The sequence below is a fragment of the Bos javanicus genome, chromosome 26 (genome assembly GCF_032452875.1).
Source record: "Bos javanicus breed banteng chromosome 26, ARS-OSU_banteng_1.0, whole genome shotgun sequence".
NCBI classification, from domain to species: Eukaryota; Metazoa; Chordata; class Mammalia; order Artiodactyla; family Bovidae; genus Bos; species Bos javanicus.
Window position 1 is genome coordinate 38,280,911 of NC_083893.1, and position 25,694 is coordinate 38,306,604.

A 25,694-nucleotide genomic window follows, 5' to 3' on the forward strand; every position below is an offset into this window, starting at 1 on the left:
GCAAATGACAGGTGGCCGCAGTCAGGCCAGAAACAGGACAGCGGGCCCAGCACGCTCCAAGAAGCCCCTGCTCCTTTACCCCACCCCCAAGCCGTGGCGGCGGGATGCCCACCTACTTGTGCGCAGGCAAGAGCTCAACCATCCCAGAGCTTCTGATTTCCTGCTTGGAAACCAGACTTCGTTTTCAGAGCGTTCCAAGGACGCCTAAGTATCTAAGTGTGGATCGCTTAAGAGTAAGGCTACAGGACCTGCCACGGAGAGGAACTCCAGAGCTTGGCTCCTCCCTGCCAGGGCTGGACCTACAGCTGCCCAGGGCAGAAGCTCCCCGCTGACCTCCTGAGTCCATCTTCTCCAAGTATCTCCTATGCCAGGGTCTCTCGGAGAACCGCGGGTGCTCCTGGTCCCGTCTGCCTGGTACCTACCTACACGGCTCGCCTGCCTCCATACAGGGCCCAGCTGGGGCCGGTGAAAGGGCAAGGGAAGGCGACTGAGATCCCGGATATGGCTGCTGGCCTCCCTTGGGTCCGGGGAGTAGAAGGGTGAAGGAGAGAGGCAAAGGACGGAGGCTGAAAGCAAGACCCCAGTTGGGCAAGAACTGGCGAGCATCGTGGGGGGTGGGGGGCACAGATAACAACTGCACTAGGGGCAGAGCTGTTGCAGGACATGAAAGAGCTCTGGGGATGGGACTGCTGGAGCAGGTGAAATACACACAGGGGCTGGGAGAAGGGGCCGAAGAGGTCCCGGGCCGCAGAGAGGAGCAGCTGACGGTCCGACATCCGTGCTCCAGCGCTCTGCCTGGGGGCCGGGCCGCGCTCAGAGAGGGCCTGGGAAGACCGAAAGCCTTCACCAGAGGTGACACAGAGGCGACGTCAAAGTCGACCACGACGTGCCATCAGTGCAGGCTTGGCACTCTTGCCCAGGTCGAGGTCAGTAGCGCCACCAGTACCCACGGCTGTGCAGCAGGAATGCCATCAACTTCAGAGACCCGGGTGAGGACAGCAAGCTGAACACAGAGCGGTGGCCGGGCTGCCGGAGGACCTCGAGGTCAAGAGGAAGGCACTGGATTCTGAGAGGACACACTGCAAGACGTAGGCCAATGTCATGGCACCTGTGTGGGCACAGGAGTGGCTCGCCGGGAGCCCTGTACCCTGACAGGGGCTGGAGGCACTGGTGGTGATTCTAGACGTGTGTGGGTAGGGCTTAACCTTCCTTTAACTCCTCCCCATACCTGACTCCTGGGCCCCCACAGTGACCTTCCTCCAGGCCTGGCATGCTCCTCCTCCACTCAGATCTCCACCACCTTTGCTGTACGCTTGCTGAGCCAAGTGACAGGCCCGTGGGTGCCCCTGATGGAGCCAGGTCAAGCAGAAGCACAGTGTGTTCCCGCTAGTCATTTGGTGCATAGCCAGATGCTTATTATTAGTCTCACTCTAAGCCTCCACAAGAACCCTTCTCCCAGAATATAATGTTTTCTGCAGAAATGTCCACAAGCACTGTAATTATATCACAGAAAAGGAAAGGGGGACAGGATTTGCTGGAGGAGACTGGGGTAAAAAGATACAGGTATAAACACAGGCTTGTCGTAAAGAAACAGTTATGGCCATTGAAGACATTCACAAACACTCCACTTTTTCACCTACTACTGCTCTTGGTCTTCTTTGTATTAATAATAATGAAGAGGTCACTGTGCCCCCCTCCCCAGCATTTGCCCTGCAATGGGCAGCAGCCTCAGAAGGACTGGCTTCACCAGGAAGCTACCTGTGGCACAACCACAGTGGCCAGGCCACGGATCTGACCACCCTGGGTTATACTACAGCACTGCACCTCCCACCCAGGTGACTGGGCCAGCCTCCTGGGATGGAGACCCAGAGGTGCCATTCTGGGCTAGGAAAGAAATCCAGCACCTGACTTCTAACCCAGAGCTCAGGCCTGACGTTTTTATTTCAGTTTCCTAGCTCAAAAGACTTCCTTCATTTCTTGGTGATAACTGGGTGTGTGTGGTGGGAGGAAAAGGTGTAACTTTCCGTACCTCATTAAATGTCATTCCAGAAGGAGACGAGTTCTGGAGCCAGGATATTTAGTCATCAGCAAGTCAAGAAGAGGATTTTTTTGAGAGCTGAGGGAGGAAGCCAGGAAAGGCTTTGAGGAAGAGACTGTCCTTTGCTTTTTCTAGCTCAGGTTTTGTTACTACAGCCCCAAACATCAAAATGAAATACATTTGACCTTTCATTGTTAGACCCCTCTTGAGAGCTCCCCATGAAATTTATCATGTCAAGGACCCTGCAGAGATTCTGTGCGAGCTCCTGTTTTCTGCCTCTGCCTGGTACTTGCCTGTGAAACATTAATCATATGAGGACCAAGACCCAGAGTAGGCAGGAAACTCAACAGGCAGATGCCCCTGACTCATTGGTTGAAGCCTGCTCTCTGCAAGGGGATTAGCCAGGGTGTCTCCTCAACAAGATGGAAGCTTGAATCCCATCACCTCCCCTTCAATGGGCCGGAGGGAGCACCAGATCAAAGGTATTCATAGATAATATGGAGACGTAGAAGGGGGGAAAGGCAGAATACAGAAATAGTAGGAAATGAAGAGGAATTGACTTGGAAACCAGAGGAGAACAATTCAAAACCTGTTGCAGTGTACATATTCAATGTTCAAAATAAGATTTTCTACTTCCAAAGGCTGACTAGGAATGTACAGTCTTTTAACACATCAAGATTGCAACTCTAATCCATCCAAATAAATATTTCACATTTTCAACATCTTTTACATACTGGCTTATCTCACTTTGCAAAAAAAAAAAAAAAATCCCTGGTAAGGGGTGCATAAATCTACTTTTAAGTCGTATTGCAGATGTACCAAAAATTCTGTTTATGATGCTGTCATGAATGGTTTTGAAAATAGATGATTAAATTTTGTTTATAGACCCATGTGTTGAATGTTTTTAAATTTCTCAAGTTATATGTGGGAGTAATTAAATTCTAACATTTAAATAATGATTAAGCTTTGTGATGATATAGAAGGATTTAGATACACGCAATCTTGGAGAACACAAAACTTGGTGCCATGTAATGAAATGCTATCATTACTGAGGTTAGGGCCAGGGGGTCATAGAAGGTCCCAAATGAACAGCTCATTCCTGGAACTTCCTGAAATTGGCAAGTCTAGATTGAGTAGCATGTTCTCTTTGGTATGATATATCCTTGGTTTGATCCTGGCCATCCTGAGGTTGTATACAGTTAGACTATATGTGTAACTGGCTTGGTTTATTAATCCCATGGCTGGAGACTGTTCTACTGATTTAATGATGCTGTGAAAGTGCTGTACTCAGTATGCCAGCAAATTTGGAAAACTCAGCAGTGGCCACAGGACTGGAAAAGGTCAGTTTTCATTCCAATCCCAAAGAAAGGCAATGCCAAAGAATGCTTAAACTACCACACAATTGCACTCATCTCACACGCTAGTAAAGTAATGCTCAAAATTCTCCAAGCCAGGCTTCAGCAATACGTGAACCATGAACTTCCAGATGTTCAAGCTGGTTTTAGAAAAGGTACAGGAACCAGAGATCAAATTGCCAACATCTGCTGGATCATCAAAAAAGCAAAAGAGTTCCAGAAAAACATTTACCTCTGCTTTATTGACTATGCCAAAGCCTTTGACTGTGTGGGTCACAATAAACTGTGGAAAATTCTGAAAGAGATGGGAATACCAGACCACCTGACCTGCCTCTTGAGAAACCTGTATGCAGGTCAGGAAGCAACAGTTAGAACTGGACATGGAACAACAGACTGGTTCCAAATAGGAAAAGGAGTACGTCAAGGCTGTATATTGTCACCCTGCTTATTTAACTTATATGCAGAGTACATCATGAGAAACGCTGAGCTGGAAGAAACACAAGCTGGACTCAAGATTGCCGGGAGAAATATCAAAAACCTCAGATATGCAGATGACACCACCCTTATGGCAGAAAGTGAAGAGGAACTCAAAAGCCTCTTGATGAAAGTGAAAGTAGAGAGTGAAAAAGTTGGCTTAAAGCTCAACATTCAGAAAACTAAGATCATGGCATCTGGTCCCATCACTTCATGGCAAATAGATGGGGAAACAGTGGAAACAGTGTCAGACTTTATTTTTGGGGGGCTCCAAAATCACTGCAGATAGTGATTGCAGCCATGAAATTAAAAGGCACTTACTCCTTGGAAGGAAAGTTATGACCAACCTAGACAGCATATTAAAAAGCAGAGATATTACCTTGCCAACAAAGGTCCATTTAGTCAAGGCTATGGTTTTTCCTGTGGTCATGTATGGATGTGAGAGTTGGACTGTGAAGAAGGCTGAGTGCTGAAGAATTGATGCTTTTGAACTGTGGTGTTGGAGAAGACTCTTGAGAGTCCCTTGGACTGCAAGGAGATCCAACCAGTCCATCCTAAAGGAGATAAGTCCTGGGTGTTCATTGGAAGGACTGATGCTAAAGCTGAAACTCCAATACTTTGGCCACCTCATGTGAAGAGTTCACTCATTGGAAAAGACCCTGATGCTGGGAGGGATTGGGGGCAAGAAGAGAAGGGGATGACAGAGGATGAGATGGCTGGATGGCATCAGCGACTTGATGGACATTAGTTTGAGTGAACTCTGGGAGTTGGTGATGGACAGAGAGGCCTGGCGTGCTGTGATTCATGGGGTCACAAAGAGTTGGACATGACTGAGCGACTGAACTGAACTGAACTGAGTACCTACAATGTATGAAAGACAGTACAAGCCCTAGCCTGAAGAGCTTCACACGGTGAGTCAGCCACAAAGGCATCTTATGCATGTAACAAAGACATCAGCTTATGAAGAGAAATCAATTAGGGACCTACCTTGGAGAGTAAATGTGCTCTTAACCTCTCATCTGTAGGATGGACCTTGGGTTCACTCCAGATCTAGCCACGTTCTTGGCATCAGCTCCATACCTTATGTTTGTAAGACTACTAGATGTTCAGGAATGCAAGCCACAGGACAGAGGTGGTGAACTAACCAATGTGAGAAAATAAACTGGGAACTTAACACCCCCCAATAGACAGACTGAAAATTCAGGGAGGTTACATCAACTGGAATGTACTTTAGCATTTCTTACAACTGCTATTTCTGGGTAACTGCGGCCAACACATATTGAAACACTCCCCAGCCAATTTAATGAGATAAATCTATTGGTTGGCTGCCAAAAATAAGACTTGGTGACAATTCTTACAAAGAGGATTACAGAACCTCCCATCAGTCTCAGAAAGGGCTGGTGCCAAGTAGTAGGCTGGCCCCATTCCCAGCTTTACAACTCCTTGCAGGAAAAGGACTGGATACTTGGTATTAACTAAAATGAATTACTATATCAAATTAAAAGTTCTACCTCAGCCCTATTGGATTTCTCCAGGACTCATTTCTGGAGATGTGTTTGGTCAGTTTGTTTTGTAGTCAAACAAGTCTCAAGTACACTTCAGATGGGGTAAGAATTAATTAGTTGCTGTTCAGTTGCCAATGTGCATAATTTGTAAAGATGTCTATAAACACAGTGATTCTTCAACCTCTTTAGGCTCTCCATAAAGTCCACATACGTGTTAAAAAAAATTTAACTGAAGTTGTAGGCACGATAGAAACGTGTGAGAGCTTTTCTAGTAATTAATGAGGATACTGTTCTCTCACAGTTGACTTAAACTATCCAGGAATATTTCAAATTTTTAAACATGCCAGCAACTAAGAATAATTCATGGTGTATAACTTTATAATGCCATCAACCTAAAGTTGAATAACAATACTTAAAAAAAACAACTGACTGGACTCATACAGAGCCTTACACACAGATGTGTAAGGAAACTGTTGAATGGATACCTATATATTCTGATTATAAGATTTACCTCTATGTAATCCATCAAGTATTGTCTAAAGGCTAATAGCGTATTCCCAAAGCTTCATTCGGATGTTTCTGAGATTCATTAGAAATAGGATCATTCTTAAGGTGTTTAACCTTTGTTATGTGTTAAAATCACCTGAAATGCTTTGAAAAAATGCTGGTGCCCAATCTCCATCTTTAATCAATTGGCTGGGGATACAGCCTAGGCTGGAGAAGGTGATGGCACCCCACTCCAGTACTCTTGCCTGGAAAATCCCATGGACGGAGGAGCCTGGTAGGCTGCAGTCCATGGGGTCGCTAAGAGTCGGACACGACTGAGCAACTTCACTTTCACTTTTCACTTTCATGCATTGGAGTAGGAAATGGCAACCCACTCCAGTGTTCTTGCCTGGAGAATCCCAGGGATGGGGGAGCCTGGTGGGCTGTTGTCTATGGGGTCACACAAAGCCGGACATGACTGAAGTGACTTAGCAGCAGCAGCAGCAGCAGCATGGCCTAGGCACTGATGGTTTTTGAAAACTCCCCCGGTAATTCTAGGAGCAGTCAGGGCTGAAACCAGTGACTCGAACCCTCCAAAGAAGAGACCACAACTAACTGAATTCCTCCCTGACTAATTCCACCCTTTTCCCCAGTCTTTTCACTCTCCACACATACCAAACCAAAGTATGATCTGAGGAAACAGGAAATGTCTTATCTTGAGTCTTCCAAACAGTAGAGCTGCTGGAAACACAGGAATCAGTCCCTGGGATCCTGGGAGAGGAGGTCATTTGGGGTAGGGGAGGGGTGACCTAATGCTGTGGGTGGGTCACATTGCTAGAGCACAGGCTCTTTGTTCTCCACATCCAAAGATGGAGCTGAAAGTTAGTTTGAGTGCCATTATCAAAGGTAACTGGTATGTCCCGAGTTCACCTGCCTTTTTCTTTCTCCAGCTTTTTCCTGCCATTCCCCATGCTGTGAAAAGTCTAGATATATAGATAGATAGATACTAAAGATGCACGTTACTTGTAAAGCAACTATATACCAATAAAAATTAATTTAAAATAAAAGTTAATTTGATTTAAAAAGATTCATATTGCTAACTAACCCAACTGTGAATGGAACCACTCTCCATTGTGGCTACTGACATCAGAGTAATAGGATTTAATCCTTGTCATCCCCAAATCACCTCCTCTTTCCCTTCCTTTAAGGGCACACTTTACTGAGTGAATGAGTTCACTGAGACTAAGAGAAGGGGAGAGGTGGGAAAACACTGATTCTGCTGTTTAGTGAGCTGGGGTAGTACTGGCATCTTCCGGTTGGTAACTGAATGGCTGCAGACACCAGTCTATGCCCCATATGCTGCAAGGGTTAATCTGACAGCTGCATATCATGAATCATTTCCCAAGACTCCTGCCTTCACTGCCATGATCACTTTTCCAACATCAATTGGAAACTCTTGTCCCAGGGCACTTGTCCTCATTTAAAGAACTCTTGGGATGTTAGGGTAAGAATTAGCAGCCTGGTATCATGGCCCAACAGTCTTCCCCTATTCCCTTAACCCTGGAAGGAATTACATGTTTGATCTGTACATCCTGTGGGCAGCAGGTTATTTTTCTGTTCTGGCTTTCAGCAAGCTTCTCCTAGTCCTTGTATTCTGAGTTGATCACGCTCCAAGTGTGTCACCACGGAGCAGGTGTTGAGCAGTCAGTTCACAGCTGTTGATTTGTTGCAAGATCAATTAGAGAATACAAGAGTGTGTTACAGCTCACAGTTTACATTGAGCATTCAGAAAACCAAATATTTGAGTGTGTGCCTTGTGGCAAACACTAGTTGTGTATATACACAAACATACACACAGATAGTCTGTCCTGTGCAGTTGTATTTCCCCTTGTGTGAACCTTTTCCACTTTACTCCTGTGTTATCTATCTCTTCATCAACTAATTTATCTCATCATTTTCAAACAGCAATTGGGGGATAAGGAAGAGAGAAAACAATAGCAAAACCTCTTGAAGGTGATTTGTAAGTATTTTGTGCTATAAATGCAAGTGGATTTAAAGTGAAAATCCCTTTGGCATATAAAGCTCTTGTTCAGGAGATGCTGAAATTCTAGTTACAGATTTGTAATACATGTTTCCCTGGAATCCTAGAAGGTAATGGGTTTGAATGGACTAAGCACTATTCTGTATTATATCTCAGGTGAGTCCTTTTTAAAAAGCAACCTGAAAAGCTTTACCAACCCCAACCAGCCATTTTAAACCCCATGCTTATTGCTCCTTCACTCCCTATGGAACAAGCAGAAGGGAAAGCAAGGAAAACAGTCACGTTTCTGAAATATTATCTGAACCAGGGGAAAGAGCTTTGTTTGGCCTTCAGTGGTAAAAGGAGAAAACAGTAAAACCTCTTTTGTTCTCCCTGGCCTCCTCCAAGCAAAGCATGAGTCTCATCAAAGCCTACGTAACATTTTACAGTGACACAAATACAAGGTGAGACAGAGGGACGAGAGGGGTGGGCTGGCAGTTTGGAGCCACATTAGTTTAGTATTAGCCTAGCTCTGGAATAATCTCCCCAGTCCGGCCTCCGGGTGGACACCCTCCGGAGACCACTGGACTGGAGTTCCCCAAGGCCTGGCACAGTGGCATCAGATCACCACGCTGACTGTCATGCTCTGGCCGTGCGGAGCAATCTTGCGGGGCCAGGCCAGCAACAGTTTGCGGAGCTCCTCGCGGAAGCTGTCGTGCAACCAGGCGTAGATGAAGGGGTTGTAGCAGGCGGAGCTCATGGCCAGCCAGTGGCAGAGCAGCTGCACTAAGCCGAAGGCGTAGGGGTCTATGGCGTGCGGGTCGAGGTCCCGCAGCAGGTTGAAGACGTGCAGCGGCAGCCAGCAGACGGCGAACACCACCACAACCACCACCAGCAGGCAGAAGGTGCGGCGCCGTCGCGCGCGGTCCCAGTCGGCCTGGCTCTGGGTCACGCAGCCCGGAACCACGCGGTTCCGGAGATTCACCGACACCCGGACGTAAGACAGGAGGATGACCAGCAGGGGGAGCAGGTAGGTGACGAGCAGCAGCCCCCAAGCGTAGAGCTGGCGCTGGCGCTCCTGGGACCCCCAGAACTCCTCGCAGAGGCGCACGCGGTGCGGCTTGAGTTCCACGTGGTAGGTGTGCAAGGCGGCCGGCAGTGCTAGCACCGCGGACAGCGCCCAGATGGCCAGCACCGCGTAGGCGCTGAAGCGCAACGAGATGCGCCGGCGCAGCGGGTGCACCAGCACGACGTAGCGGTCCACCGCGATGGTGGTGAGCGTGAACACCGACACGTAGACGGTGACCGGCTGCAAGAAGAAGACCAGGTGACACAGGCCGCCGCCGAACACCCAGCCGCGTGGCTCGAATGCGTAGGCCAGCGTGAGAGGGACGCAGGCGGCGCACATGAGCACGTCGGACAGGGCCAGGTTACCGATGAGAAAGTTGGTCACGTTGTGCAGCCGACGCACCCGTGCGATCACCAGCACCAGCAGGCAGTTGCCCACAAGCCCCACGACCACCACGATGCTGTAGAGCAGCACAATCAGCCCCTTCAGCTGATGCACCAGCTGCAGGCTCTGGAACGGCGTGATGGCCTGGGAGCCTGGACCAGCCGCCGACCCATTGCCCACCACCGCCTCTGAGCTCTGGTTGACCGGACTTGAAGACGCAGGCAGCAGCCCATTAAATAAGTCAGGGGCCGCTGGACCCTGAGTGGGCAATGAGGCCATAGCCACCTGTCCAAAGATAATCAGAGTCTGTCACCTCCCATTCTCTTTCCATCCCCTCCTACGCCAACCGTCTCCCCCCTCAACACACACACACACCTTAATTACTCAAATATTCCCTTTAGAATGACAGGCCACAATAAATAATCAACAAAATTTAAAGTGCTGTCACCCCCACCTCTGTAAAATGAAATCTAGGGGTGGTTAGATGTGCATAGGTTATTTAAATGCCTTCCACTCTATTTGGAGCCCCTACAGTCCCCACAAGCCAGACCCAAGCGCAGTCCTACCTGGTGACTGGGGCTTGACGGATGGGAAAGCTCTCCGGAGAAAGAGAGGTAGAATCCTGGCTGTCCCTGGAAGTCCTCCACCCAGACGGTGGTGCAGGCTACTCCGCGGAGCTGAAAAGATTCGAGTTCCCAGTGGACTCGCGGCTTTTGAGAGGGGCTGGAAGCACCTCCCCTTCGCCCCGCCCCCACAACAGCGTGCCCTTGTAGGGAAAATAGGGGCGGAGCTCGCACCTCCCAACTCGGTGCTTTGAGAAATAGGAGAAGGATAGTAGAAACAGAAAAGGAAAAGGGGGCCAGAAACCTGGGCCGGAGGGTCAGGGGAGAATCTATATTGTGGGAGCTTGCTGCGTCCTGGGAGAGTCCCGCTCTGGAGGGGAGTGCAGTAAACTAGGGAGATGAGAGGCGTGAACTGTCTGGCTCTCGGGACGACCTGGTGCCGTTTCCGTAAGGAAGTCGCAGGGCAGGAAATGGGGTGGGGGATTGAGATATCTACGGGATGTAGGGGAGAGATGAGGGACTCGTCCTTAAAAGCCGGATCCTGCCTTGAGTCTTGGCTCGGGTTAAGAGAGTCGCATAGGTAGTTCTGTCAGGGATTTAAATTGCAGCGCTTGGAACTAGCCGCAGACCTTAGGGGGCTCGCGCTCCCCGGGACTCACTGAGCCCTTTGCCTAAGCTGGCGACGCGATGCCGAGTCACGGGTCCGATCAAGCCCAAGAAAATGGTTCAGCACCGCGGACAGCTCCCGCGGCCGTGGCTGCGCGGCTCGGGCGTGCCTGGGAGCGGATAAACAGGGAGTTCAGCCCCTCTTCTGTGTCCGTCGCATTTGGAGGAGGGACCTGGTCCCTAGCCTAGTTCAAAGAGCTGCCTCGCTGCCTACATCCTGGGCCGGGCTGCAGACTCCAAGAGCAGTAGGGTGGAGTGGAAGCCGATGGCCCGGAGTGACTTGGCTCCTGCTATAGGTAACTGCTCACAGTGCCATTGACAGCACTGGGTTTTATCTCCTTAGGTCAGAAAACGCAGCCTTTGTGCAGCAGGCACACTTCAATACCTGCCCATCACTACTCCGCTACCACCCCCTCCCCTACTCTTCACTCTTTCTTGACTACCAGGCTCTATTCTTCATCTCCCTGACAATACCAGTATGGAATATAAGTTCTGGGACCCCACCCTCTCCATCCTTAAATAAACACCTAAGGCCTCGTCACCACATTTTAGTAGTTGCACGGTTTCCATGAGGATAACAAAAGTAACAAACATCTAGGAGGCTTAAAAGTTACATAAAATCTTTAGCAGTATTACATCCTCACTGAAATACAAATTAATCTGGAGGAAGTTGGGGGAAGCAGGAAAGAGGCTTTGTAGCCTCCCTCCTTTGAAGACATCTCCTCCCTTCACCTTTTCTTTCCTTTCCCCAGAGGATGGAACTTTATTATTCCCTCTTTCACAAGCCCTGTACTCTATCTTCTGACTGCAGATATTCCCATGAGGCTGGAAAGAAGTAAAATTATTTCACTCTCCAAATTCAAGTGATCACTCATACAGGGAGAAAAGTCAACATGGGAACAAAGGCAATCCAATTTTATGCACCTGAATTTATTCTAAACCCACATGCTCTGAGTTATAATCACTTTATCTAGTTATAGCTAAAGAGAAAGTATGATAGTAAAAGAAAAACAAACTTCAAAATAAAATACAATCTGTGCCCGACTAATCCCTTTTTATTCAGTCACTAAGTCGTGTCCAACTCTTGGCAACCTCATGAACTGCAACATGCCTTTCGATCTTTCTCATCATGTTCATCAACAGGGTTTTATGTACCCAAAAGGCGAGGCACTTTTTTGCTTCAAAATATCTTTAGCAGAGGAAATTGTGGTAACAGAGTTGAAAAACGATTTGAGGTGCATTTTTTTTTTTTGGACATTCTAAGTCGCTTCAGTCATGTCCAACTCTTTGCGACCCTATGGACTGTAGCCCATCAGGCTCCTCTATCCATGGGATTCTCCAGGCAAGAATACTGGGGTGGGTTGCCATTTCCTTCTCTAGGGGATCCTCCCCACCCAGGGATCAAACCCATGTCTCCTAGAGTCTCCTGCATTGGCAGATGGGTTCTCTACCACTGTGCCACCTGGGAGGCCTCCTATTCCCCAAAAGCCTTTAATGGCCCATCAAACAAAGACTAGAGCTTTAGCATGGCATTTCCAATCAGCATGCCCTTTTATTCTGATCTTCCCTCTTTTTTTTTTTTTTTTGGTCTGCTTCCCACCTGTCTCACTCCCTATATTCAGACCACGCTAGCCTGCTGGACACAGACACGACCTCACCATTCCTGTTCATCATCTCTCTTGGGGTTTATTCCCTTTCTATAGAATACCGATTGCTTCATCCCCACACAACTCACATTCTTCACATGCTACAATGCCCAATTCAAAGGTTACCTTGTCTTCAAGGTCTTCTCCCTTTCATGATCTTTCTGTCCTTTATTACATTCTACCTTTGAAATTGTGGAAGTGTTTCCTCCCCTGCCTCCACGACCCCTGATGTAAACTCTTTACAGGCAGGGGCCAATGTCTTGAAGCATTTTGGTACCTACGATATGTCTGAACGCAGCGGATACCAAATAAATATCCTTTTTGATTGAATGGCTAAAAATAGCCACCATTTCTTGAGGGCATTTTACATGCCACGCACTGTGCTAAGTACTTCACATGCCTTATCTCATTTGACCGCCTCAAAACTATTGGGTTTCTTTGGGCTGCACCGCAGAGCTTGTGGAATCTTAATTCCCCAACCAAGGATCAAACCCATGCCCTCCACAGTGAAAGCACAGAGTCCTAACCACTGGACAGCCAGGAAATTCCCCTCAAAATTACTATTATGCTCATTTTACAAATGAGGTAACTGGTACTTCAAGGCTAAGCAACTAACCATGATGGTACAATTGAAAAGCAGTGGGGCTGGAATCTCAACTTCAACTTGCCGGGTTCTAGAGCCAAACCCTCCACTACTGTAATTTCCTGCCTCTGAACCCAAGACAGACATATCTGCGCAAACGGAAAATATAAGTGAGTTTCGATGGGACTTAATAAAAATAGGGAACCCCTCCCCCACAGTGGTTTATTAAAGGAGCGCTAACAAATTTAGTTACAATGCTACCTCTATCATGTTTGAGTTAAACAGATCTTTATGCCTCACCTGAAATATCCCTTACTTATATCCCATGTAGGAGACACAACTTTGGGCTGTATGAACTTAGAGGATGGTATTATGCTTTTTGGTGACAATAGGCACAGGAGATAGAGAACAGAAGATAGAGTCAGAGACAACAAAGGCAGAGTCTGGGAAGCCTGCTTAAGGACAATGAAGATTCCATGGCAGCTGAGTTCATGCTGATATACGGCAATTAGCCCAAACTTAGAAGAAAATATTTGAGATCATGTTTTAATTTTTTTTAGGAGAAACCACTAGAGATCATTTTTTTCATTACCAGGGAGGAGAGAGCAGTGTTTGAAACTTAAGGCCAGGCAATAACGTAAGAGATGCTCCCCCAGACTTGAGTTTTGTCTTTTGAGCCTGTCCTGTGTGTGTTCCAAGAGCCAGGCACCCCGGGGCTCCTCAGACTGAGCTGACTCAGTGTGGCAGGCTGACCACTGACAGGTGAGAAGAGCCTGTTACAGGCAGTGTGAGAACTAACGCAGCATCACATACAAAGGCCAAGAAAACCCTGTGTGCTTTGGAAAAATGTTGTGTTTTTTTTTTTTTTCATCCCCGACTCCAGACATAATAATTATTCCTTCTAGCTCTGTCACACACATACTACTTTTTTTTTAACTCTTCAGTCTAGCTTTGCATAAGCACAGAGTGGAGGCTTACATGCTACTTTTCTGGCCAGAAATCTTTCTTTTGTTAGCCTTTTCTTCTCACCCCACCAAAAATCAAAAGGAGTCCCAAATAGTCTTGTGTCTTCTACCCCAGAGTCATCTCTAAAGTGATGCATGGGGCGTACATCTTATGTCTGTCTCATTTTAATCTGGCTTCACTGTGGGTCCCCACTCGTGGGCCTGGATGCCTAGGCAACCCCTAGGTTTTCTCTAACCAAACTCATGCAAAAGCTCTTGACAAGGTCCTTAGCTCTGGGAGGATGAGAAGGAACAGAAACTTTCTAGAAAGAAAACTTACTATCAGATGACCTCTCAGGCAGGTGGAATTCAGAAGATAGAGTAAGGTAACCCTTTACTTTTCTCTCTAGTCACCTATCAAGCCATGATTATTTCAGGCAGGCTTTGGACAGGACCCAGGGAATCACTAGATCCCTGCAGGTATGGCCTCAGAGTAGAACATCTACAAGACAAACACACCTTCCTTTTATAGTGTAGATTCCTGCTGATTACATAATCTTGTAACTAGACTAACAAAGTCTTGTCTTTTTTCTATCTTTACTGGTTAGGCTAGCTCCCCAGAAAAGGAGTGGGTAACCCCCCAGAGTAACACGAGGAGTTGGGGTGTGACAGGAAACTTCACACCCCAGAGTAACATGAGGAGTTGGGGTATGACAGGAAAAGGGGACGATAAAACCTGCAAATTCAACAACTATTTATGATTCATCTGTTAGGTGACAAGTCCTGGACAGGGTGCATTGAGTGAGAGAAAGATGAATAAGACATAGTCTCTGCTCTCAAACAGTTTACAGTCTGGGGCAGACTTTTCTAGAAACAGAATCAGCTAGTGGAGGGACCCATGAAAATAATCTCAGGGTGCAGCTACTCTAAAAAACCCAATGGTAAAATGGAAAAGCCCCGTGGCTTTAGTAAATTAGCAATCTCTGGGGATTCTTGATTTTGGATTATTTTTGGTCTTAACATATCTCCTTATAGCTGCTTATTTAAATAATTTCTTTTTACTTTTGCTTTTTTCATAATTGTTTTTGCATTAATTGATCTCCGTGAGGCAGCAGTAAGAGGTGGCCTGAAGTAAGATCTTAATTCTCTGCCCAGGAATTGAACCTGGAAACTCTGGATAAGAACTAACAATCCTAGCCATCAGACCAGCAAGGGCTAGAAGCTATTTTTCCCTGTATCTTTGCATCTAGGGAAAAATGCATTTATTAAAGAGGCAGAAACTGTAAATGCAGGTACAAAGTTTATGATGAGACATAGCATAACAGCAAGTGGGAGAGCTCACAGAGAAACAGTTTAGTTTTGACAAAAGCAAGGCAGAGATGCACACCCAAAGAGAAAGGGTGTGGGTGTTCCCCCTAGTGAGGAGGAGCGAAGTAAAGAGGTGATTAAGTCATTTATATGGATCAGTTCTTCTGGGTCTTTGTCTTCCTTCAGGCCAATTATATGGTTTCTTTTTCCACATCTGATCTACCTAGGACCCTCCCCTGAGTGCACATGTACCCCTCAACTAAGATGAATCTCGAGGTGAAGGTTTCTGGGAGGAGCAAGATTCATTATGGCTTGGTGTTATCCCCTGACTTTTGACCCACAAGGAGTCTTTCTGTGCATGCAGAGTCTCCCGTGTCCCAAAAGAGGGGGAGCAGAATCCCTTAAGCCTTTTCTTAAACAGGGTTTTGCCCCTCTTTGTCCTTGCCATGACTATTACCTTGACTATTGCCATGACTATTACCTTAAGGTGTTTACAAGAGACAAACACTGGCTATTCACCCTGTTTCTGTTGTTACTTCCATTTTAGATGGTAAACAGGAGGCTGATTGTAAATGCCTTAACTGCACCCATCTATCCCTTATCTCAAGAAATGCTAACAGCTATAAGTCTCCAACCTGATACCCACTTCTTCGTGCCCCATGAAATATGAACAGGAGGGAATCTCTAACCTGGAGCCTGCCTCAGAATCACCCACTCAACTAGAAACAAGAAATAGGATCTTGAGTTAGCAGTCAGGGTGTCAACAATAAGTGAGTGAGTGATAGTTGCTCAATCATGCCTGAACTGTTTGCAACCCCAGGGACTGGAGCTCGCCAGGCTCCTGTATCCATGGGATTTCCCAGGCAAGAATACTGGTGTGGCTGCCATTTCCTACTCCAGCCTGGTCTTCTACCTGCTCCCCAAAGTTCTGAAGCCCCACACCTAGAGCCTGGAAAAAAGGAGGACATTCGATCTTTGGTTCTAAACTGGACACACAGAAAGTTACTAGAGCAAAGGAGGCTATTTAAAGGACTTTAAGGGGACTTACCTCGTGGTCCAGGGGCTAAGACTTCACCCTCCCGCTGCAGGGGACCCAGGTTCCATCCCTGGCCAGAGAACTAGATCCCACAATGAAGGTCAAAGGTCCTGCATGCCTCAACTAAGACCCAGCTCAGCCAAATAAATTTAAAAATTTAAAAAGCTAAATCTCAAAAACATAAATTTTTTTTAAAAAGACTCTAGATTTTAAAGAAGCTCACCACTGATAAATCTTGTGCATCAGTCAGAGTTCTTCCTGGCATACAGCAGACCCAGTCTTACTGGTTTAAGTAGAAAAGAGTGGCAGCTTGCTTCTGTAACTGCTGAGAGGACTGGAGGATCAGCCTCAAGACTCAGCTTCTAAAACCAGCCTTGATGAAGAAATCTCCACCCACATCCCCTGCCTGTGACAACGCTGCTGCCATGGCCACTGTCACCTCTGCCAACGCCATTCTTCATCAGGAACTCAATCTTGCAGACATTGCTGTTCCCCAAAGCCAAGCACCTCTGTACCGCGCCCAACAGAATGGGGCTCCCACTTGCTCAGGTGCCCTCAGGTTCCTCATTTCTAAAGAAAAGTTTCCCTCAAGTGCATCTGAGTGGCAGAGCCCGGATCTCATGTATGTGAGCTCATTCGCTCCTTTGTGTCCGACTCTTTGTGACCCTATGGACTGTAGCCCGCCAGGCTCCTCTGTCCTTGGGATTCTCCAGGCAACAATATTGGAGTGGATTGCCATGCCCTCCTCCAGGGGACCTTCCTGACCCAGGGATCAAACCTGTGTCTCCTGCATTGCAAGCAGATACTTTAACGCTGAGCCACCAGGGAAGCCACAGAATCCCATACCTGAGTTCTAATAGCAAAAATGCTGGGACTTTGAGTTCTGACTTCAACTTGGGAATGATGATGAAGAATTTCCCCAAATATGCACAGATGACAACCAGACATGAGTTACAACAAGCGTTCACTCTATTATCTGTCTTGAACATCAGTTTTAAAAGACCAACAGCTACAAGGAGACTTGAATGCTCTCTTAATTTGCTTGCCATCATTTAATTTAATTTGCTTCTATATCATTTTGAATGAAAATGCCAGAGAAAAACATGAGAGAATTAAGGATGTATTTTAGAGTATATGAGTTTTGTTTACCCTAATACATGTAAGTAACTGTGCTCCACTTTATGAGACATACCCCCTTCCCCCTCCTCCCCCAAAAGATAGCTTCCAAAGATATAAGAAATATAGCAATGCCTTGTAGCAGGGATTTTCACCCTCGGCGCTAGTGACACATTGGGCAGGATAAATCTGTGTCATGGGAGGCTGTCCTTTACCTTAGGGGATGTTTAACAGCATCCCAGGCCTCTTCCTTCCCCATGCCAGTAGGACACACACCTAGCTGTGACAACCGAAGATGTCTCCAACATTGCCGAATACCCTTGCGGGTAGGAGACAAAATCACCCCCGGTTGAGCAGCGGTATCTTACACCAACACAGCACCTTAAAAATTCACACAGTAGGGACTTCCCTGGTGATCCAGTGGCTAAGACTCCACACTCCCAATGCAGGGGGTTTGGGTTCAGTTCCTAGTTAGGGAACTAAACCAGGAACTATAGTTAACTAGGTTAGGGAACTATATTCAGTTGTGTGCATACCACAACTAAAATAAATAAATAAATAAAATTTTTAAATTCACCAAGTACTCTGCTTGGGAGTGCTACCAGCCTTCATAGTTAGCTCTCTTCAGATACCAAGACTCCAGAATTGGGTTTCAAAAACAATGAATTTTCTCAGATTGTCCTCTTCCTGCTCCCTAAAATGGCAGCAGGGCAAATGGAGGAAGGTGTTTAAGAAAAAAGAAAACCCTAAGAGAAGCACAAGTTGATTGCCAAAGGAAGGAGAGAAATGGTCCCAAAACCCAAATATGAGGAAGAGCAGATGGCTCTTGGGCTTGTATAACCAGGCTCCGGTTCTAAGTACGAGCTGTCCTAATCCAAGAAGGACCCCGGTTTTGGAAAATAGGAGAAATTAATAATAACGCCCATTTCTCTGCAAGGCATTGGGAAGATCCAGTACATGTGAATCAACTGGCACACAGCTGGCTCACAGCAATGGGGTCAACTTTTGGGGAAACCTCTGTCCTGCCTTATGTCACCGCCTCTCATCAAGAGGGTTTCTTCGGTGTAATTCTCAAGGCTTCCTCTTGAACATTACTCCAGAAGATAGTCTTTGTGGTGAGAAGAATTTGCTGGGTTTTAGTCTAAATGCTTATCTTCACTCCATCCTTTTTTACCAGGCATACACAGCCCAGAGATCCCAGGAAAAAAGAACATTATTGTCTAGAATTGGGCAGCCTAATAAGAGAGAAGTCTACAAAAATCACTGTGCTCTAAGATGATAAATGCCATCCCGACAACTGCTATAAAAGGGGGACATTAATGCTTACTGGGAAATTTTGCTAATTGCTTTAGTAAATTAAAACTGTATTTACCCTTATAGATCATATTTATCTTAATGCCCAAGACTCTTTAAAGGATTCACAACATCTGTTGCTCAACCATGTCAATGTTGCATGTGTTGCTTAAATGTGTTCTCCCTCCTATGTTTACATCAAACACACACAGCAACTTGGGGCCCATTATTAATGTCTGCAAATATTCAGGTGGCAGGAAATGAACAAGAAGTGAGTGCTCACTGAGTCTTTCTAATGACTGAAATGTTCTTCGGGCTGAAGCTTTGTGTCAGGAATCCATTCCTCCTCTTTCCCCAGCCACTGCTCAGCATTATTTCTTCCCAGAGCAGGCGTTCCCACGCTCCCTGCATCCCTGGCAGGCACTACCCTGGAGTACCTGGGTGATGTTGCTGCCTGGTACAACTCCTTCCTCCTCCTTTTGATTGCTTAACTTTGAAATATATGTCTTTAACAATATCCCAAGTGGCCCATGAATGATGCTCACAGGGCTGCCTATTTGATGTGGTTATCCAGGGCTGGGGAGAGGTCCGTGGTGGCTGAGTTGCTGGAGACCTGACCTCTCTATAGCATTCGAGGATGGCTTTAGTACCTGCCCTTGACTTACCTAGGATCTCTCATCTCAGGCAGTCTCACTGCAGCCATCCCTGGACCTCACTGAATTCCTGAAGATCCAGGACCCAGCCAGGTCATCTTCTTTAGTGACATTCTGTTCAAAGACTCCCCTAAAAGACACAAGGCTTGGCCAGCCTGCCCAGTTCAGGATATCAGCCACTTTATTTTTTAACTTTTGATTGGACTCTTACCAATAACCATATTAGCAGCATGGATGGCATGCCTAAGCTTAGTCTTTCTTGTTGTTCAATTGCTAAGTCATGTCTGACTCCTTGTGACCCCCGGACTGTAGCACACCAAGCTCCTCTGTCCTCCGCTATCTCCCAGAGTGCTCATGTCCATTCTAACAGCTTAGTCTATTAGAAGTAAATATATATGAATGCATAAATAGATGACAGATTAGACAGATAGGTAGACAGATAGCTAGATAGACAAACAAGGAAACCAAAACAAAACACTTGAAAGCCATTTGTTTCTATGACATTCTTTTCCAAAGGCAGGGACAAGGCAATTTGCTTTCTCATTTTGATTTCTATCCTTCATTGTCGACAAAAATAGCTTTTATGGATGGTAAACATCATTCTGCATCCTCATGGTGCCATTTAGTGGTGAAGGGCTCTTTGTGGCCACATTTACATGGAAAGCATGACCTTACAGAAGCCTCTCGTTTGAGTTTCCATTAATATATGTCTCCTGACAAAACACAGTGATGAACCAAATCGCATCTCATTACGTCCACCTCCAAATTATTTTCTAGACACATTTAAGTTCATTCTGGCGTTGCTGTCTAAAGTGATGGGCTCTTTCCTATTTGTTTTCTTTTTGACAAAGTGCAGAACTAGAATGGTCCTTGCGGTGTTTTTCAAGTTCACTGTGCATGTGTCTGTGTGCATGCACACACACACATATACAAGGCTTTCAGGGATAGCAGTCTGGCAGTTAGAAGGTCTAGGATGGGTGTGTCTTCCCTGCATTTTATCTTAGCAAATGAGTCCCTGTCACCAGGGAAACAGCCCTGGCTTTCATGTGTGATGACATCGTGAGCAGTGTCTCAGCAAAGGAGGAATAACAGAAATGTATTACTACTCCCAAAGACTATCTTCATCAAAATCAACTCTGGTGCTTATTTAAAATGCAGATTTCAGGAGTTCCCTGGCAATCCAGTGGTTAGGACTCAACACGTCCGATGCTATGCGCCTCGGTTCAATGCCTGGTCGCGGAACTAAGATCCCAAAAGCCTCGCAGGATCCAAACAAACAAACAAAAAAATGCAGATTGGTGGACCAGAAGATAGACCCATTAAATTAAAATCGATGGTGAGAACTGGGGAAATGAATCTATCACAAGTACTGCGGGTTACTCTGAGGCACACTCAAGTGTGAGAACCACTGTCTTCACAGTGAGTAATCCTGGTTCTTTATTTCCCCAAACTTGATCAGGATGAAAGCCAGGGGGCACGAAGCAGCTCCCAAATTCAGCCTGGCTTCCTGCCGCAGAAGCCTAACAGAGCCCTAGCTCTCTCCTAACCTAATAGATACAGGAAGACAATTGTACTAGCTCAGTGCTTTATCTTACATCTTTTTCAATTTATTTTTAATGACGTAAGTAGTATCTGAACATATTCTCCTATTTAATAGACATAAAACAGAGGAGCCTAAAATCCTGCTCTATCCCTCAGAAGTTATATTTGTCCTTTCTCTGTGCATTTACATGTATATATCTGAACCCACAGAAAAGTATTGATGGACATTTAGGTTGTTGACCACATTTTTTGTCATCGCAAACCTCCCTATAATAAAGATGTTCCAGATGTTGGCCAAAGAGCACAAGCTTCCAGCTCTAAAATGAATAAATTCTGGGGGTCTAATGTACAGCTTGGTGATTATAGATAATAATGTGCTAAGTCACTTCAGTCATGTCCAACTCTTTGCGACCCCATGGACTGTAGCCCACCAGGCTCCTCTGTCCCAGGGATTCTCCAGGCAAGTATACTGGAATGGATTGCCATGCCTTCCTCCAGGGGGTCTTCCCAATCCAGGGATTGAACCTGTGTATCTTAAGTCTCCTGCATTGGCAGGCAGGTTCTTTACCACTAGCACCACCTGGGAAGCATATAGATAATAATACTGAATACTGTATTATATACTTAGTTGTTAAGAGGCGTCTTCAACCTAGATAGCATATTCAAAAGCAGAGACATTACTCTGCCAACAAAGGTTCGTCTAGTCAAGGCTATGGTTTTTCCTGTGGTCATGTATGGATGTGAGAGTTGGACTATGAAGAAGGCTGAGTGCCGAAGAATTGATGCTTTTGAACTGTGGTGTTGGAGAAGACTCTTGAGAGTCCCTTGGACTGCAAGGAGATTCAACCAGTCCATTCTGAAGGAGATCAGCCCTGGGATTTCTTTGGAAGGAATGATGCTAAAGCTGAAACTCCAGTACCTTGGCCACCTCATGCGAAGAGTTGACTCATTGGAAAAGACTCTGATGCTGGGAGGAACTGGGGCAAGAGGAGAAGGGGATGACAGAGGATGAGATGGCTGGATGGCATCACTGACTAGATGGACGTGAGTCTGAGTGAACTCTGGGAGTTGGTGATGGACAGGGAGGCCTGGCGTGCCATGATTCATGGGGTCGCAAAGAGTCGGACACGACTGAGCAACTGATCTGATCTGATCTAAATGTCCTCATCACAAAAAAGAAAGGGTAATTATGTGACATGGATGGAGGTGTTAACTAACACTATAGTGGTAATCGTTTTGCAACATACAAGTGTATCAAATCAACTAGATGTACACCTTGAACTTATAAGACTATATGTCAGTTACATCTCAATGAAGCTGGAAAAAAGATTCCATATTAACAGTTATATTTGGGTTGAGAATAAAGCATATTTTCAGTAATGATGTTTTCTAGCAGACTAACATATACTGCTCTATATTTATTAGTTATTTTATAAAAGCTCAAGATTCAAATTCAGAGAAATTAAAGTAGAATAAACATGTTCCCATATGCCTTCTTGGAGAGGTTTCTTTGAGGGGCCATTCAGCAAAGGGAAATTTATAAGTCTCAAGATATGACCCAATTCAGACTCACCAGCACTGAATGGGACTCTCTTCTGCTTCATGAATTGTAACAGCTCGTTAACTACAACATGAGTTCTTACAATGGCCAGATGAGCATGGAAAGGAAATGTAGCATTTTTCATGGATATTAGGAAAAATTCCTTAAAAAATTCTTAAATCCTCCAACTTGGTTTTCCCTGCATGTTCCCCTTCCTACAGCCCCTTGACAACCAGGGCCTCATGGTGGCTGCTGGAAGGACAGATTCTCCTGGGGTGAGTGGGGGACACTGGCTCAGCCAGCAGGACCTGTGTGAAGGGCATGCACCAGTCTAAGTAAGGAAGAGCTTTCCATCAGGTTCTGGGCACAGCAGAGGGATCTGTGTTTTAAGATGTTATTAAATAAGACACCCATGGGGGATATCACTGAAGCACATAACCCCATGGCAAATAAAATGTCTGAGGCCAATGTCTAAGCCACTGGACCCCTGGAACATACAACAGGACATGCTGGGGCCATCACCAGCCAGGCTCTTGTAGGAGTGAATTGGGATGAGGGGGAGAGGACAGCTTAAAGATGTCTAAGGGGAAAGGCTTACGACCCCAGGCTTGGGATATGCTCATGTGTGCTCAGTTATATCTGACTCTTTGCGACCCCATGGACTGTAGCCCACCAGTCTCGCCTGTCCATGGAAATGTCCAGGCAAGATTACTGGGCTGCTCTTTCCTACTCTGGGGGATCTTCCAGACCCAGGGATTGAACCTGCAGCTCCTGCTTTGCAGGCATACTCTTTACCACTGAGCCGCCTGGAACACTGTGTACAAATCCCCAGACTGACAGTAACTACTGGAGTCGCCCAGAGCAAGCCCTACCCAGCTCTGGAATCTCTGTGTCCTTATCTACAAAACATGTTGTGAAAGGAGAACCAGACAATCCCAAAAGTCTCTACAAGCTCTGCCAGTCCAGGAACCCGAGACTGTGGTCCTGAGACAGTCATGTCAACTATTTGCACACCTGGTCGCCATCATTGTCTGTACACACCTGGATGCCTTCATCTCTGCACACATCTAGATAATGTTATCTCATATTATATAATACATAGCGTAGTATATATAACATTCTCTCTCACACACCCAGATGATACCACTCATCCCTACTTCCTCAATGAAAGATGGTCCCCCTTCTACTCAATGTCCACGGACATCCTTGGACAGTTTCACTTTAGTTTTTCTCTCCACAGGTCTGGCCTTCTTACAAATCTAGGAAATAAGCTTAGGCCCTCAGATTTGAACTTCCTTGAGACAAGACTCCCTGCAGGAAATAATTTAATCCCCGTGTGTCCCTCACAACGTTTCAGCTCTCAAGACTTAAGCACCATGAGGAAACTCCGCCTGCGTAATTGCTGCAAGTTTCAGAGTTTAGTAAGTTGTGTTTTGTTTGATTCTCATTTTTCACCAGATACAATCAAAAGAATAACATATTCATTCTCACTCTTCAGGAGTTTTCCAGCTGTGTAAAGGCTCTGGCGGTTAGGATGATGCTTTTGCATGCAAGTGAAAATCATCAACTGTTCCCCCAGCCACTTCCCTTTCATAGCATAAATTTCAAAAATGCAACTAAGGGATGTGCTGGACTCTTTCCCCTTAAATCAAACCTTCAAAATTAAACATAGCTAGAGAGCTCCCTGAGATGTTTCTCATGTGAGTTTCCTCATTAGGGGAAAAAAGCACAGAAAACACACAGGACTCAAGGCAATAAGTTGTTTTCCTAGAAACTGTCTGTTATCAATCAAATGCTCAAACAGCTGACGATCCTGGGAGAATATTAGAACTTGAGGCCTTCTTGCTTTCACCTCTTTGTTCTATTTTTGTCAGTTCTATTTAATGACCTGTCAAACATGGGTTTAAATATTTTAGAGGCTTGTTACTCAAAGTATAGTCCATGGACCAGCAGCAGTACTTGAGATTTGTTAGAATCAGCATCTCAGGGGACTTCCCTGGGGGTCCAGCAGCGAAGACTCCATGCTCCCAATGCAGGGTTCGATCCCTGGTCTGGGAACTAAACCCCACATGTCACAACTAAAGATCCAGGATACTGCAACTAAAGACACCACAACAAAGATTGATGATCCCCTGTACCACAACTAAGACCCAGCACAGTTAAATAGATAAGAATGAATATTTTTTTTAAAAAAGAATCTCAGGCTCCATCCCCTGACCTCCTGAAGCAGCACTGCATATGAACAAGATCCCAGGTGATTGGTGTGCAAGTTCCACTTCGAGCCACACTGTGCTAGGACTTTCCTGGTGGCACAACGGATAAGAATCTGCTTGCAATGCAGGGGACAGGGGTTCGATCCCTGGTCTGGGGTTCAATCCCTGGACCACATGCCATTAAGTGTGCACCGCAACTACTGAGCCTGTTCTCTGGAGCCCGGGAGCTGCAACTACTGAATCCACATACACAACCACTGAAGCCTGTGAGCCTGAAGCCTGTGCTCCACAAGAGAAGTCACCGCAATGAGAAGCCTGTGCCGCAGAAGGAAGAGTCGCCCCCAGCTCATTACAATTAGAGAAAATCCACGCAGCATAAAATAAATAAATTATTATTTTTAAACTGATTGCCCACTTAGCATCATTAAAAAGGAAGAAAAAGAAGCACTGTGCTAGAAGCTTCTCCAACTTGCTTTCATTTGGGTACTTGGAATCACAAACCCCATTCTGCATCTGAGTAGCCACACCTGAACCATTCAGGAAAACCCCTCTGTGTAGCTCAGGCCAAAAATCACAGCCAGAAAAGAACTGTTTAGCATTTCCCCCTGCCTTGTTCTGGTCTTTCTAATGAAAATTTCTAATGGAAATGGTCTTTCTAAAGGCAGGCTAATGGAAAGGTCTTGCCCCGGCTGCAGGTCGCACTCAGCGTTCTGTGTCTCTGCCAAGAGCACCATGTCCCTGGGTCACCAGCTCCACTTAACCAAGCACGGGTACTGCAAAACCCATCCAGGGCACCCAGGTGCTTCCCAAGGAGTCCATGAAAAAAAAAAAAGTGAAACTCTGGGGCAAAAGGAGGTGAGGAGACTGAGGCCAGGCTGAATGACAGGCCAAGGTCACACAGCCACTTGGTAGCCCCAGCTCCCTGGAGCGCACACTCTGTGCTTTTTCCTCGAGTGGAGGGTGTTCTTGTGATGCTAATGACCACCTGAAAGAGGAACCAATTTCATCTAGCTTCCCAGAACTTTCTGATCTAATTCTTCTATTCATTCAAAATTGAAAACCCATGCTGACTGTGCAGACATAACAATAAAAACAGAGAAAAGTGCCATGTTCAGAGGCCAAGCCTGTTCATTTCCAACTCATTACCTTTGCCTAGACCATGCTTTGCTTCCTTACCCTCATCCCATAGGTAAGGGCATCCTCAAAGATGTTTATTTGTTAAAAGTCCTGTTTAGTTAATAAAACCAAGAAAAAAATGGG

General features: G+C 46.0%; 1 protein-coding gene across 1 annotated transcript; it reads right to left on the reverse strand.

The window, feature by feature from the left end:
- Positions 1-6,998: 6,998 nt before the first annotated feature.
- PRLHR (prolactin releasing hormone receptor) lies at positions 6,999-10,066 on the reverse strand. Its single transcript, XM_061404008.1, has one exon. It carries the CDS (start codon positions 9,608-9,610, stop codon positions 8,498-8,500), a length of 1,113 nt encoding a protein of 370 aa, XP_061259992.1. The 5' UTR covers positions 9,611-10,066; the 3' UTR covers positions 6,999-8,497.
- Positions 10,067-25,694: the final 15,628 nt, after the last annotated feature.

Excerpts from the sequence above, each read along its gene's own strand:
- PRLHR (XM_061404008.1), bottom strand. The coding sequence starts at position 9,610 with ATGGCCTCATTGCCCACTCAGGGTCCAGCGGCCCCTGACTTATTTAAT.